The sequence below is a fragment of the Leptonychotes weddellii genome, unplaced genomic scaffold (assembly GCF_054177405.1).
Source record: "Leptonychotes weddellii isolate Sample4059 unplaced genomic scaffold, ASM5417740v2 HiC_scaffold_563, whole genome shotgun sequence".
NCBI classification, from domain to species: Eukaryota; Metazoa; Chordata; class Mammalia; order Carnivora; family Phocidae; genus Leptonychotes; species Leptonychotes weddellii.
Window position 1 is genome coordinate 15876 of NW_028024348.1, and position 12367 is coordinate 28242.

Here is a 12367-nt window from a genome sequence, read left to right on the forward strand (position 1 = left end):
GTAAATACCCAATACTGTGATTGCTGCATTATAGGGTAATTCTATTTTTAATTTTTTGAGGAACAAGAGGTCACTTTTCTTCATTTCCACTGAGCTGCTTTATGTTACGGTTACCTGTTTACTTGTACTCTCACCTCCCTTGAGGGCAAGCAATGTATCTTAGCTATTTTGTATCACTGACAACTTCTAGGAAAAGCTCAAGAGTGCTCAATCAAATATTTGTTCCATTGAGTTAAATAGTTTTATTTAAATTATTTCCTTAAAGAGAAAATAAGATATATTTTTTAGTAGCTTCCTTTCTTTTCTTATCTCTCTCTCTCTCTTTGAGGAAGAATATTTATGGCAGTGGTTCTCAAATGACAGCATAAGAACCATTTGGGGGAACTCATTAAAATTATAGATTTCTGCCGCTCCTCCCCAAGATTCTAATTCTATAGATCTGGTAGATCTAATGTTGGGCTTCAGTATCTGCATTTTTTATAAGTGACCTGTAGTGGGGAAGGGGGATACAGATCATATGACACCTGGATTGTACTTTCAGAAACATTGCAACATGGTGTTTGTCATTATGCCCATTAATGGACTATTATTACCTTCTTTGAACAAAACAGATCAGTTCATTAACAGGGGAACAGGTAGCATGCGGAACAGTAAAAATCAAGATGTCTGTCATATCGCTTTCGGATCCAGAGTTCTGGGACCACCTCCACTCTCTGGCAGAAGGAATAACATGAGGATATCCAGTGAGGTAGGAGCAAGGTCTGAAGAGCTTGTCTAAGCGTGAGGGGCATGGGAGGAGAAGGGTTCTTTCCCAGTGCACGGGTGGTGGCGGGGGAAAGAGGCAGAGAGAATACATGCCAAAAGCATAAGGCTTGAATAAATTTGGAACAGAAATTCTGGATTTTAAAAGACCTCAAAACGGTTTTATTTTTGTCATGTCAACACAATTACCATTTCCGAGTATTCTTTTGATTAAATATGTTCACAAAACTTAAAGGCAAATATATATGAGCACATTTTGTGGTCTCCTTCAAAAAGGAGTTGGACCTTCACCAGATACCTTACAATGAACAGATTCTCAAATGTTATATTTTTATTTTTAATTTCCTTGAATTTCTGACACACGCAGCGATTTTCAGTTCAACTCCTACCTACTAAAGATGGATTATAAGCACATTTTAATTTATGTGTCTAGAAAACTTGTTTGTCTTCTATTTTGTCTCACATTATATTTCTCCTTCCATTTCTTTCTAATTTTCTGCTATAATTTCCCTCTCCACCAACTTTCTAACCTTCTCATTTCCTCTAGTTTCTTTTCTCACTTTTTATTTGTCCAAATATTATTAGTCTCTGTAAATTCTACAGGAAATAAATGCAATTCCCATATTGTAAAATGTGCAGATTAATTCCTGTCCCTACAGACAGTAAGATCCGTTGGGTCCAGAAATAACCGATCATGCCAACAGTCTGTGACTGAGGACTGTGTTAGCAGTGCAGAGATGTCAGCCTTGCTGATGCCGGAGTCTGAGGAGCAAGCAGATAAAGAAAATATTCGCCAAATAAAGCAGACTATACCTGTTCGTGGTAAGAATCCTACATAAGTGTCAATAGCTAGGGGAAAATAGCAATGCTCTTGTGAAGATAAATTTGAAGTTAAATTCTTGATTAGATCTTAACATCCAGAGAATTATCATTTAAAAATGAAAAAGATGGTGGATATTGAAATCTGTTTCAAATTCTTATACATATATTCTCTTCTGGAATCTATCATTCTCTCTCTCTTTTTTTTAATACTTATTTATTTATTTATTTATTTAAAGTAGGTTACAAGGGGCTTGAACTCATGACCCTGAGATCAAGACCTGAGCTAAGATCGAGTCGAATGCTTAACCGACCGAGCCACCCAGGCGCCCCACCTATCATTCTCTTTATATTCTCTTTATTCCATTATTTCGAATTGCCATAGTACCCTGTTTTTATTTTATGATGACTGGTGAGGAAATAACATAGCATTCCATAATAACTATATTTTGGGAACTCCACTTGCATTTTAAGTTTTCTTAATTTTATCTTTTAATCTCTTCCATTTGTAAAGTGCTTTTTATTTTCTCCTGTTGATGCACAGAGAACCCTGTTGGTGAAGAAGAGACTTTTGTCCCAGTTTGTAGATTGAGGGTTCATGGCTAACAGAGAGGTAAAATGATTTTAGTTTGTAATCATCGGAAAGAATTGAGACCAGTACCAAAGGCTTATCACTCACTATAGTTTTTCCATTCTTGCATGTCTGACTTTTGTGAGAGTTGAAAAGGAAGGCATTTGGGTTCATTTTATTTGATTTAGAGATTAATGATCACTATTACAGACTATATTTCTCATACAGTACAAAACTGAGAGAAGGACATAAAGACCATAGATACTCAGTCCTGGCTCTACCACCATCTGTAAGACCTTGATCAAAATTCCTAAACCCTGTGGGCCTCAGTTTGCTCATCTGTAAAATGGGGATAAAATTGCTACTGGCAATAGTAGTAGTAATGAAGAGTGACTGCCTCAAAGGTCATTGTGAGGATTCAACAAGAAAAACCAGTCAAGCACATCATATTGTACCAAGAAATTAAGCGTTCAGTAAATATTAGATGCTGCTATGAATGCTGTTAATTATTATGATGATGATTACACAATTAAATTACACTTAGGAGTTCTTTTTCAGGTTTGATCGCAGTTCTGCAGGGTTCTTTAGGAAACTACCTTCCAAGCTGTTGATGAATCATACTTATTGACTTCCTCTATCCAAGGAAGCAATTATTTTTCTATATTAGCAATCCATTTCATTTTTTATATTTTTTAATATAGCATGTTGTATGTATAATTAATCAAATTACCTGTAACTCTCTATAAGGTTATATTACATGAATAAATTGTCTCAGTAATTTTGAAAGCCTGATACAATCCCAATAATGGAATCTGAACAAATGCCTATTTTCCAAGAAGGAATAAGTTGTGGTTTTGATACAGCTTTATATGATGTCACAATGATATGAAGATTCTCATTATAGCTACAATTATATTTACTGAGTTATTTCAAACCATATAGTACTTCCTGTTCTGGCTTTTTGTTCTTTGATATGAAAATGTACCAGCTGATCTGCAAGTTATGCATCCACATCCCCCTCAAGAACCATCAGCAGATAAGAATAATAGCAGGAGAAGATTATGGTTAAAGAGCACCAGCAGAGAAAGGACAGAGGCACACAGCGGTATGGCACTAATTCAATACTATCTTATATCTGTGTATTATGCAGAGCAATGGAATCTCTCTCTGCAGGTTGTAAATTTCAAAGGATTACGGACCAATTTGTTTAAAATATAAATGTCTTTTCTACAGGGATTATGGAAATCAAATCTTCTGCAAAAGAATTGCTCTAGAGCCCTAACAGAGATTTGCTGGATTAAATAGTACCACAGAAGTAAAGGACTTCCCTACTTCTACTGTCAAAGGCGGAATAAGCTTAAATTATTGTTTTTTAGAAACAGCCCAAATTTGATAGAGGAAGTTCCTGCCTGCAGACTTTACTAAAATTGAATTTAACTCATAATTTTTCATGTTTCATTTATATCTCCTCTTTTTAAACTGGGCCCTTTTCAGATATATATATAGATATATATATCTATATATATGTGTGTGTGTGTGTATTTTTTTTTTTTTTACATTTGCTGTCTCTCCCTTTGGACTCCATGCCATCTAATAGAATGTAGGTTAAAATTTCAACTCTTTGCAACCAATAAAGCCTTAGATAAATATAGGTGGCTATTATAGTTATCCCTTTGAATATTGGATTTGAGGCATTTAAGTATAGATCTGTCTGCACATGCATTCATATATCCTGAGTCAAGCCCAGAGTATATCATGTACACATCTGTTAGCATAATTTCTCAAAAATGAGGAGTTCTTAGGTAGGCTGAAATTCAGCTTGTTAGGATTCATGTTATTTTTATAAAATAGTAGATAGAAAAGTTAATTCTGTGTCCATTTTCTTAAGATGCTGAAGGAAAGTGCTTGGTTTAAAATTTTAAGTCAGGTTGTGTAAGAATTGTAATTTAAAGAAAACACACTCCATTTTATGTGGAACCAAAGGGAAAAATACAGGACCCTTTAAAAATAATATGGGTTTTGGAATTCCTTTTATTGCATATTGTAAAACTTAAATCTAAAATGTCCCCATGCAAATATCAAGGAATTTAAAGATGAACCTCTACAAAAATGCAGCTGAGTTCATCTTTGAAAAATTCTAGTGGAAGAGAAAAGAACTGCAGATAATCTGTATCATCACCTCTAATGTGCTTTTCAGTAATCATGTAGAAAAGCACACTGCATTAATAGCATTCTTCAAAATGAACTTTTATAAAAATCAAAAGAAATAACATCGTGAAAAATATTTATTCCAATAAAGGCAGTTCTTCAGGAAATAACAGGAATGAAGATAAAGCAACAGTTGCCCTCAACAGTGGGTCCCAACAAAGCACAGAGATGAACCCCAGCTCTCCAGCACTGCAGTCTCCTGATCAAGCAGGTTGGCATCTTTAGTCCACTATAATCGTTAATAATTGATGAAATATCAATATGTTTAACCCAGTCATTTTGAGAAGTTGTGATGCAGTCATTTGCTAAAATCTGTCATTTTTTGATAAATCTCCTCTTAACCCCAATTGCATGTCAGACTTTAATGGATGAAAGGGCATTTTTATTTCCAAGTTTCAATGCACCAGTTATCCTGTTCAGAAGGAAAGTTTGAAACTTTGAAGTTTTCACAGGGCATTGTCACTGTCCCCAAAGATTACCTATTGTTGCAAGTCTCCAGTCCTCTTTATAATGGAGATGGTTGGAGTGTAGAGCATTGAGCCCATCAACATATCTTTCCTAGCAGGTGTGTGGTACTTTTACAAAGGCGAATTGTTTTTGAGCAAGGGAAAAAGGAAAATAAATGAAAATTGTTTGTAGTTTGTCAGTCTTATTTATGCAATGTTGAAACCTTCATTAAAATGTTAGGCGCAATTAGTGTCTCTAGCATAAATCTGACTGTGTAGAAAAACTAATTAGATGTTTAGGTGATCATTCTTGCATTTATCTTGTTTGCTGCAATATTGTGATTACACAGTAATTTACATATTTTCCTAAGAAAACACACCAAATTATTCATTACAATTGATATGGAAATACTTGAGGTAAAACTACAAATTCCAAAAAAGCATGTGGTGGTGAGATAATTAGAGTTCGTTTGGTGTAGAAACACTCCTTTTACTTTGACTTTTTGACAGTTAATAATATGTTTGGCAATAGGTCATGCAAGTTTTTGAATTGCATAATGAAGATTCCCAGTATCTTGTCCTCCAATTTTCTTTACTATCAATGTACTTAATGCAGCCCATTGGTTTTTATGATCTTTTTCAACATTTATTTATTAATAAAGCATCTACTGTGTTTACAAAACATCTGCTATGTGCTTAACACCATGCAAAAGGATTTGCTGTCCAAAAGAGGACAGCCCAGTGAATCTGTTTATTTCACCTGCTCACGGTATACTGACTTCAGACCCTCCACATTCCCTTATGAATGTGGTCCAATGAAGTAGATTCAGCCTGCTCTGGGCTACTTACTTACAGAAAATGTAAAAGTTACAGATTTTCTCTAAGAAATGTATATTTGTTACCCTTTTTATAAGCAAGTTATATTATATAATGATAATCTTAAGTTAAGAAATGAATACATTATGATGAATATGATTTTATTTGTGCCATTAATGTTATTTTTATTAAAGGTCTTTTTGTTTGTTGCTTTTGAACTGTAGGCTTTAGAGTTTCAAGTCAGCAAATCTTAGATATCTCTTAGTTACTTTTCTTGTGAAGATAGATATAGCAGGATTCAAGAGTCGGGGTAAAATTACCATGTCCACATTTTGGTTCTGCTGAACACAGATTTTTGTTAAGATTTTCACCATTGACATAATGCAGCAAAAAAAGTAAATTTTAAGGAAAATAGACTAAGTTGAGAAAAATGCAATCTTTTCCTGCTGTCATTCTAAAGAAGAAAGTAAGCATGCTTTTAATGACATTCATTATAAATATTTGTCTGTGTCAGTTTGCCTGGATCGTAGTTAGAAAAATCTATCTCAATGTTACATAAAAGATTAAAATCTTTTCACTATGTTGTACATCTGAAACTAACATAACATTGTGTGTCAACTAAATTTCAAAAAAAATTTTAAAGTTCAAAATTTTTTAAGGTTTTGATTAAAATGTATCCCAGTAGTAGTATACAGTATTTTTAATCAAAACAAATAATGTTGTGCAAAAAGATTTATGTATCAAAACATTCTCTCCTATAATTAAAGATCTTTTTTACCAATCACATTAACAAGTGTTTCTGTGGATTTACTATTAGTGGAAAAGTCTACTCAGTTTAGTCTATGAATTGTCCTGTTTCAGTCAGTAGAATGGAAAGGCCTGTTAACCTTTTCATGGTTTCCTCTCCTCCATGATTTGTAATCCAAACAATGCCCAGTTATTTTATTTAAAGAAACATTAAATATTCTGTCCTCCTGCGGTTAAAAGAAGATATTAGTAACTCAAACCCTTTTAAATTTGGAAGATTTCTTCCCTCCTGGAATGTCAAATTAATGAGGCTGTGCTATGAAGAACTTGCTGCAAGACAGGTGATAATTATTTCAGACTTAAAAATTTCCTGACCAGTGTTTCAACTCAGACAGAGAGGAAGTGCAAATAAGTTTCCTGTAGCTATAGGCACTGATCTATGGGTTAAATGTTTAGCAGGTCACAAGATGGTGGATAAATTGCATTCCTTGGCTTCTGCATTATTTGATAAATCTCTGTTTCAACCCAAGAAATTTTAACCTAACTACCTGCCTTAATATAACACTGATGGAACACTCCTCTAATTTTTGTCATCTTTCCCAAATGTCAGATGAGTGGATATTTCCTGAAAATGATGATCGCATTTCCCATTTGGCGTCCAGCAGACAGTCTCTCCTTCTGGATGATGATTCCTGCCACACTTCACATCTGTGGCTGGAAGCCAGCAAGGAGAGTGAACATGGCCAACTGGCAGAGGAAACCCAGGTTGTTCCAAAGGACATTTTCACTTTTTCATCAAGACCACGATCAGCACCTCATGGAAAAACTCAGAACATGTCCCCAGAGGGGTGCCCATTTATTTTGGATCTAAAAGAGGATGCCAGTGTGACAAGGAGAGACACCAAATCGGAGGATGATTTTTACGGTGGTGACAGCAGCGAAGAGGTACACTGCTTGATGAGTGAAGTCGTTCTAAAGCGCAGTTGTTCCATTAGCTCCGTTGAGCACTAAAACCAGCTGAAATGAAAGAAGGGGAATCAACTGCTATTTATAAAAAGGTGGCAGATTGCAGTGTCAGTCAACAGTTGCCTCGGGTTGTTATGGTAACTCTAAATTGCTGCCTTTTTTATTAACAGTCAGCCAATTTCATTTTTAATTATGGAAACCAGTTTTGGGGTTGTTTTTGTTTTCTCATTTTAATTTTTGTCTCACAGAATGAGAGAAATAACATGCAGTTTAGCTATATGATGGCGAAACCAGTAAAACACTGAGAACACATTGTTCTAGCTCTCTGGGCAGATTGTGCTGCAGTGGCTAAGCATTCTGAATTGATGGTTTTCTGGCTTCCTCACTACCCTACCATCCCTCCACCTTAGACCTATTAAGACTCATTATTTTCCATATGGTCCCAGAGTTTCAAGAGTTGTGCCAATTAAAGTTTAGATAATGAATCATGGATTAGTGCTGGGACTTGCCTTACCCGAGGTTTTCTGTTGGCAATTATTTAGAATACAAATATATCTTATAAATTAGTAAATTCACATAAAGTTTAAAAAAAAACTTGTCATAAACCAAACGGAAAGTAGTTCTGAAACATTTGTTTAAAACTTAATACATTATGATGACTCTTTTCCCTCATATGAAATGAATTTGTGAAATTCAGCTTTGTTCTCTAATGATAGGCATCCCTATTTTCTGTGAAAAATAATTTTCTTAAAAGCAGATTACAGTCGAGTTATGGTTTTGTAAAATGATACAAATTATTTCTATGTCAAAATTATATAATAACAATATATAATAACTATATATTAAATTATAGGTAATATAAATATAGCAAATTATATATTAAGTTATATATAATTATTATATAATAATAATTAGAAAAACTTTTTGTATATGCTTGCAAAAAAATTTTTTTAATAATTATAACTGATCAAGAATTCCCCTTGGACAGCAGGATGTAGATTAGGTTCATTGCTCCTACCTTCAGAGCCAGTTGAGAATATGATGAAATTATTCAGGCAGTAATTATGGTTTTTTGCAACTTTTAATGAGTTTCCACTGCAAGGTGCATGGGGAAATCCTTTTTTTTATAGTATCTTTGCTTCTGAGCGTGGTGAAACTATTAGTAATACCAAACATAAATCTACCACAAATTGCTTTATGCATAAATAGTACATTTGATGCCAACATTTTAAATGTTGCTGTGGACATCTTTGTCCCTTTCATCCTGAATAACATTAAGATATAAAAACTAAAATAAACGTTTGCCTTCAGCATCTAGCACTGCCCCCATCCCAGCTGTCAATTCTTCTACAGTATTAATTGGTTAATCTGATAAATTAATTCATACCATTTCATTAATGGGATAGCCCATCCTCTTCCCATATGCACAGCACCATCTTTCTTACCTAAATCAAAAGAATTCCTTTAATGGTGGAAATTTCAGGGCAGGTGGGAAATGTTAGTCCCTTCCCTGGAAAACTTTGAGAAAAGTTTTATGAAGGAAACTGCCCTTTAAACATCATGGCATGAGGAACTTAGTGTTTTTGTCTATATGAAGGATAAGCCTTGACAAGAAGCAATAGAGCTTCATGGGAAAATGAAGAATACTATTTCTGAATATTTTAGTTTGTTATCACTTGGTGTGCTTTCTTTTGCTACTAGCTACTCTAGTTCTGACATCCTTCATCGTTTATTATTCAAACATATACTAATTACCGACTACATGAAATTGAAAATAAATGTATCACGCATTACCCAAGCTCTGAGTGGCATGGCTATCTGGTCACCCCTGTGCCATGACCATCCAAATGACTAGTAGCATAGGGCTAGAGTCTATACTAGGACCATCTCATTGCTAACACCTGTCCTGGCCCACCTTTAGTTGGAGCCTGCTAAGAGTGGCAGCCAGAGAGAAGGGCAGAAACCTTGCCATATTATACAAGCTTAGGGGTTTATTGTTAGAGGCAGTAACAATATACAAACTATGAAATAGAAAACATGACCAACAAAAATGACGGGTTATGTTTAAACAAGTTTAAACAAGAATTTATGGTGATCAAATTCATTTGTTGGACTTTTTTGGTAATTTTTTTCCTTAGGATCACTTCTCCCGCTTATTAATTGTGTAAGTCAATGGGAAATCGGCTTAGATATTTAAAATGTTTATTTACATATAGTCTTTGAAGAAAAATCAGTTTAGTTAATTAAGCATCCTTACTATTAGTTGTGTTATTTTAGAATTTTATATCTTTAGAGTAGCATAATTATACTTAAGGAAACCAATGTCATGTCATAAATAATGGTGGATGAATGAGGATAATTACATTACTTACTGTGCTTGAAGTTTGTAACTTGTAGTTAAAATACTTCTTTTAGTGGTCAACCATTGAGTATTTTTAAAGGGAAATTAGATATATTCAGTAGCCTGTAATCTAAGAAAAATCAAATCATGTTATCATGATAGCTAGAGGAAAAGTACACATACAGTAGTAAAAGCTAATTAAAATAAGCTTTCAGTGATACATTGATTTTGTAATTTAAGTTCCTAATCCTTAATTCACATCTGAGATCTTCATTAGTGTGAGAGCCTCAAAAGTATGAGTTTTCTTTTTTTTGCATATGCTCTTGTCTTAGTCTTTGCTTTACTATATATTTTATTCCCTAGGCAGCCATGTATACTAATATTCCTGATACTCAATTAATTTTCAGTTTGTACTTCTTATTTGAAAAGCACACTATAGAAATATATAGCTATAAAATCAAGACTACCATGTAAAATGAATTATTCTAGGAAAGCTATTAAAACAGAGTGCCTTTCCCACTATTACAGCATCTGAAAGAAAAAAAAGCCTCCTTTTATTATCATGTCTATTTTGTATTTTATGCCATTATTCCCAATGTGGCTTTGAGTATATGCCTGGTTTACAACTTGAAATAGTTAGCTTTATATTAATATTTTATTACTCCCCTAATTTAATTTTTCATCTAGAAATACTGTCATTTTTTTTCCAAAACTCTGGCTGTGTATCACATATTAAAGTAGATATTTGCAAGGCCAGGTAATTTGTCCTGTATTACAATCCAAATTGGAACATTAAGCCAAAAAATTATCCATAGTTGGACATGAATTATGTGGACTGACTACTTAGAGCATTCAAATTAGCTAGGAAGCTTCCAGATCTTCTCCCCATCTAACTCCGTGGAGGGCTGCAGAGGACAAATTTACCAACAATGGAGTGAAAAGACCCTTTTAGTCCTCCTCAGTTTTCCTTGTATTGTTGCTTTGAAGGTTTGTTTTTTTTGTTTGTTTGTTTGTTTGTTTGTTTTATTTGGCACTCAGCAGTTAAGCTGTTTCATTGCATTTTTTTTCCCTCATAGTTTATATTTCTAGGTTAGTCTATAAACCACTCACCCCATATACTTGACTAGTGAATTTGAATTACTTTCTCACACACATGTACATACACACAATAGAAAGAATATTTACTCCTCTTGAGGCTACTTATATTTCTCTGTAGCCTTTTAAAAATTTTAAATGTCGATGTCTATGTTGGGAAAAAAATGGAAGGACTCTTATTTTGAATATATTGCCTTGCATTTTTGTTCCTGTATATTATGAATTACAACATAACATACTCTAAACCTACCAGGCAAATTTAATATTTATTCTGTGTGTGAAATTTTTTAAGGCTGGTCACAGCTCTCTGTCTTTATTACTATCTTGTGAAGCTCTGTTCCTCTCTGCAAAAGTCAGAGGCCCCTTGGTTCTTGTGACTTGGCTCTTCATTGTGATAGGCAGGAAAAGAAGATTTTTAAAACTCTTGTCTGCTTAGAATATCATTCTACCACTTCTACTAGTAGATAAACATCTTGTGGATAAATATTTGGTTGTGGATAGGAGTTTCTGCAAGAAATCTTTAAAGTGTTATCAGCTAAAAGAGCATGAAGTTTTAACTTAGAGAAAAATATGTTTCTGTCTTAAACAATTAAAAGAGTCTCATCATTTTCCCCAATAGTTTGCATACCCCATAGAGTCCTTCTAACTTCTGCTATTTGTCTGTGAAGCATCACTGGCTACAGGTAAAGATATTTACAAAAGATAGGAGAAAAGATGGTGGAGGAGTAAGGAACCCTATTCCAACCGGTCCCCAGAATTGAGCTAGATATCTACCAAACCACTCTGAACATACACGAAATCAGCCTGAGATGTAAGAAGAGAGATCTGGATCTCTACAAACAGAAAATCACAGGCAGTTGGTTTCGAGGTATGAAACAGGGGGCCATGAGTCTGCAGGCACAAATCTGAAGATAAATGGAAGGGGAAGGGAGCTACCATAAGCACTGGTGCCAGGAAGATGAAACAACACAGGAGTGCAAAAGCCTTCCGCGTTGGGGACATGGGGCACAGAGTCGCAGACCAGTAGCAGTGGGGAAAGGACTTTAGGGCAGCCCCCCAGACTGAAACCTGGAGTCGCGGGGCCACGCATGTGAACTGGGGGCGGCTGGTGGTTATAGAAGCACAAAGGGCAAAGACATGCCCCGACCTGGAGATGAGGACTGGGAGCCTTGCTGAGGGGCGCACAACCCAGGACACTGCAGTTTATAGCAGCACAGATAGAAACGGTGAGAGTGTGGCCTGGAGAGCTCACTGAAGAACAGACCGTGATCTCTCTGCTCTGAGGCAGAAGGTTGGAAATGATCTCTTCTGCTCTGACTCTTGGAAGAGACGCGGAAAGCCTCCAGGGAAAGCCGCCAGAGAACAAAAGCCCCCAAAAAACAGTTTTCACTGAGCCCATCTCCCCCCACAGGGGACAGGGGAACTCTGCCCAAACACGGTTGCCTGAGTAACAGCACAGCAAGCCCCTCCCCAAGAAGACAGGCTGGGAGAACAAGAGGCCAACAACCCTAAGGTCCCTAGAAAACAGGTGCATCTTGCTTGGGTTGTGGTCAGTAATTTGGACTCTGTACTTTCCCTTAACCACCCCTCAAAAGA

At 35.4% G+C, this 12367-nt stretch overlaps 1 protein-coding gene across 1 annotated transcript; it reads left to right on the forward strand.

Moving 5' to 3' along the window:
• The first annotated feature begins 265 nt into the window (after positions 1–265).
• CFAP20DC (CFAP20 domain containing) lies at positions 266–8161 on the forward strand. Its single transcript, XM_081811108.1, has 5 exons — positions 266–748; positions 1422–1584; positions 3141–3257; positions 4452–4571; positions 6980–8161. The coding sequence occupies exons 1-5, from the start codon at positions 518–520 to the stop codon at positions 7378–7380; spliced, it is 1032 nt and encodes a 343-aa protein (XP_081667234.1). The 5' UTR covers positions 266–517; the 3' UTR covers positions 7381–8161.
• Positions 8162–12367: the final 4206 nt, after the last annotated feature.

What these genes read in the sequence shown, in the direction of transcription:
- CFAP20DC (XM_081811108.1), top strand. Translation starts at nt 518, where the DNA reads ATGACACCTGGATTGTACTTTCAGAAACATTGCAACATGGTGTTTGTC. An exon ending in ACATGAGGATATCCAGTGAG is followed by an intron (nt 749 to 1,421) that starts GTAGGAGCAAGG and finishes CTGTCCCTACAG; the next exon opens with ACAGTAAGATCCGTTGGGTC. An exon ending in GCAGACTATACCTGTTCGTG is followed by an intron (nt 1,585 to 3,140) that starts GTAAGAATCCTA and finishes AAAATGTACCAG; the next exon opens with CTGATCTGCAAGTTATGCAT.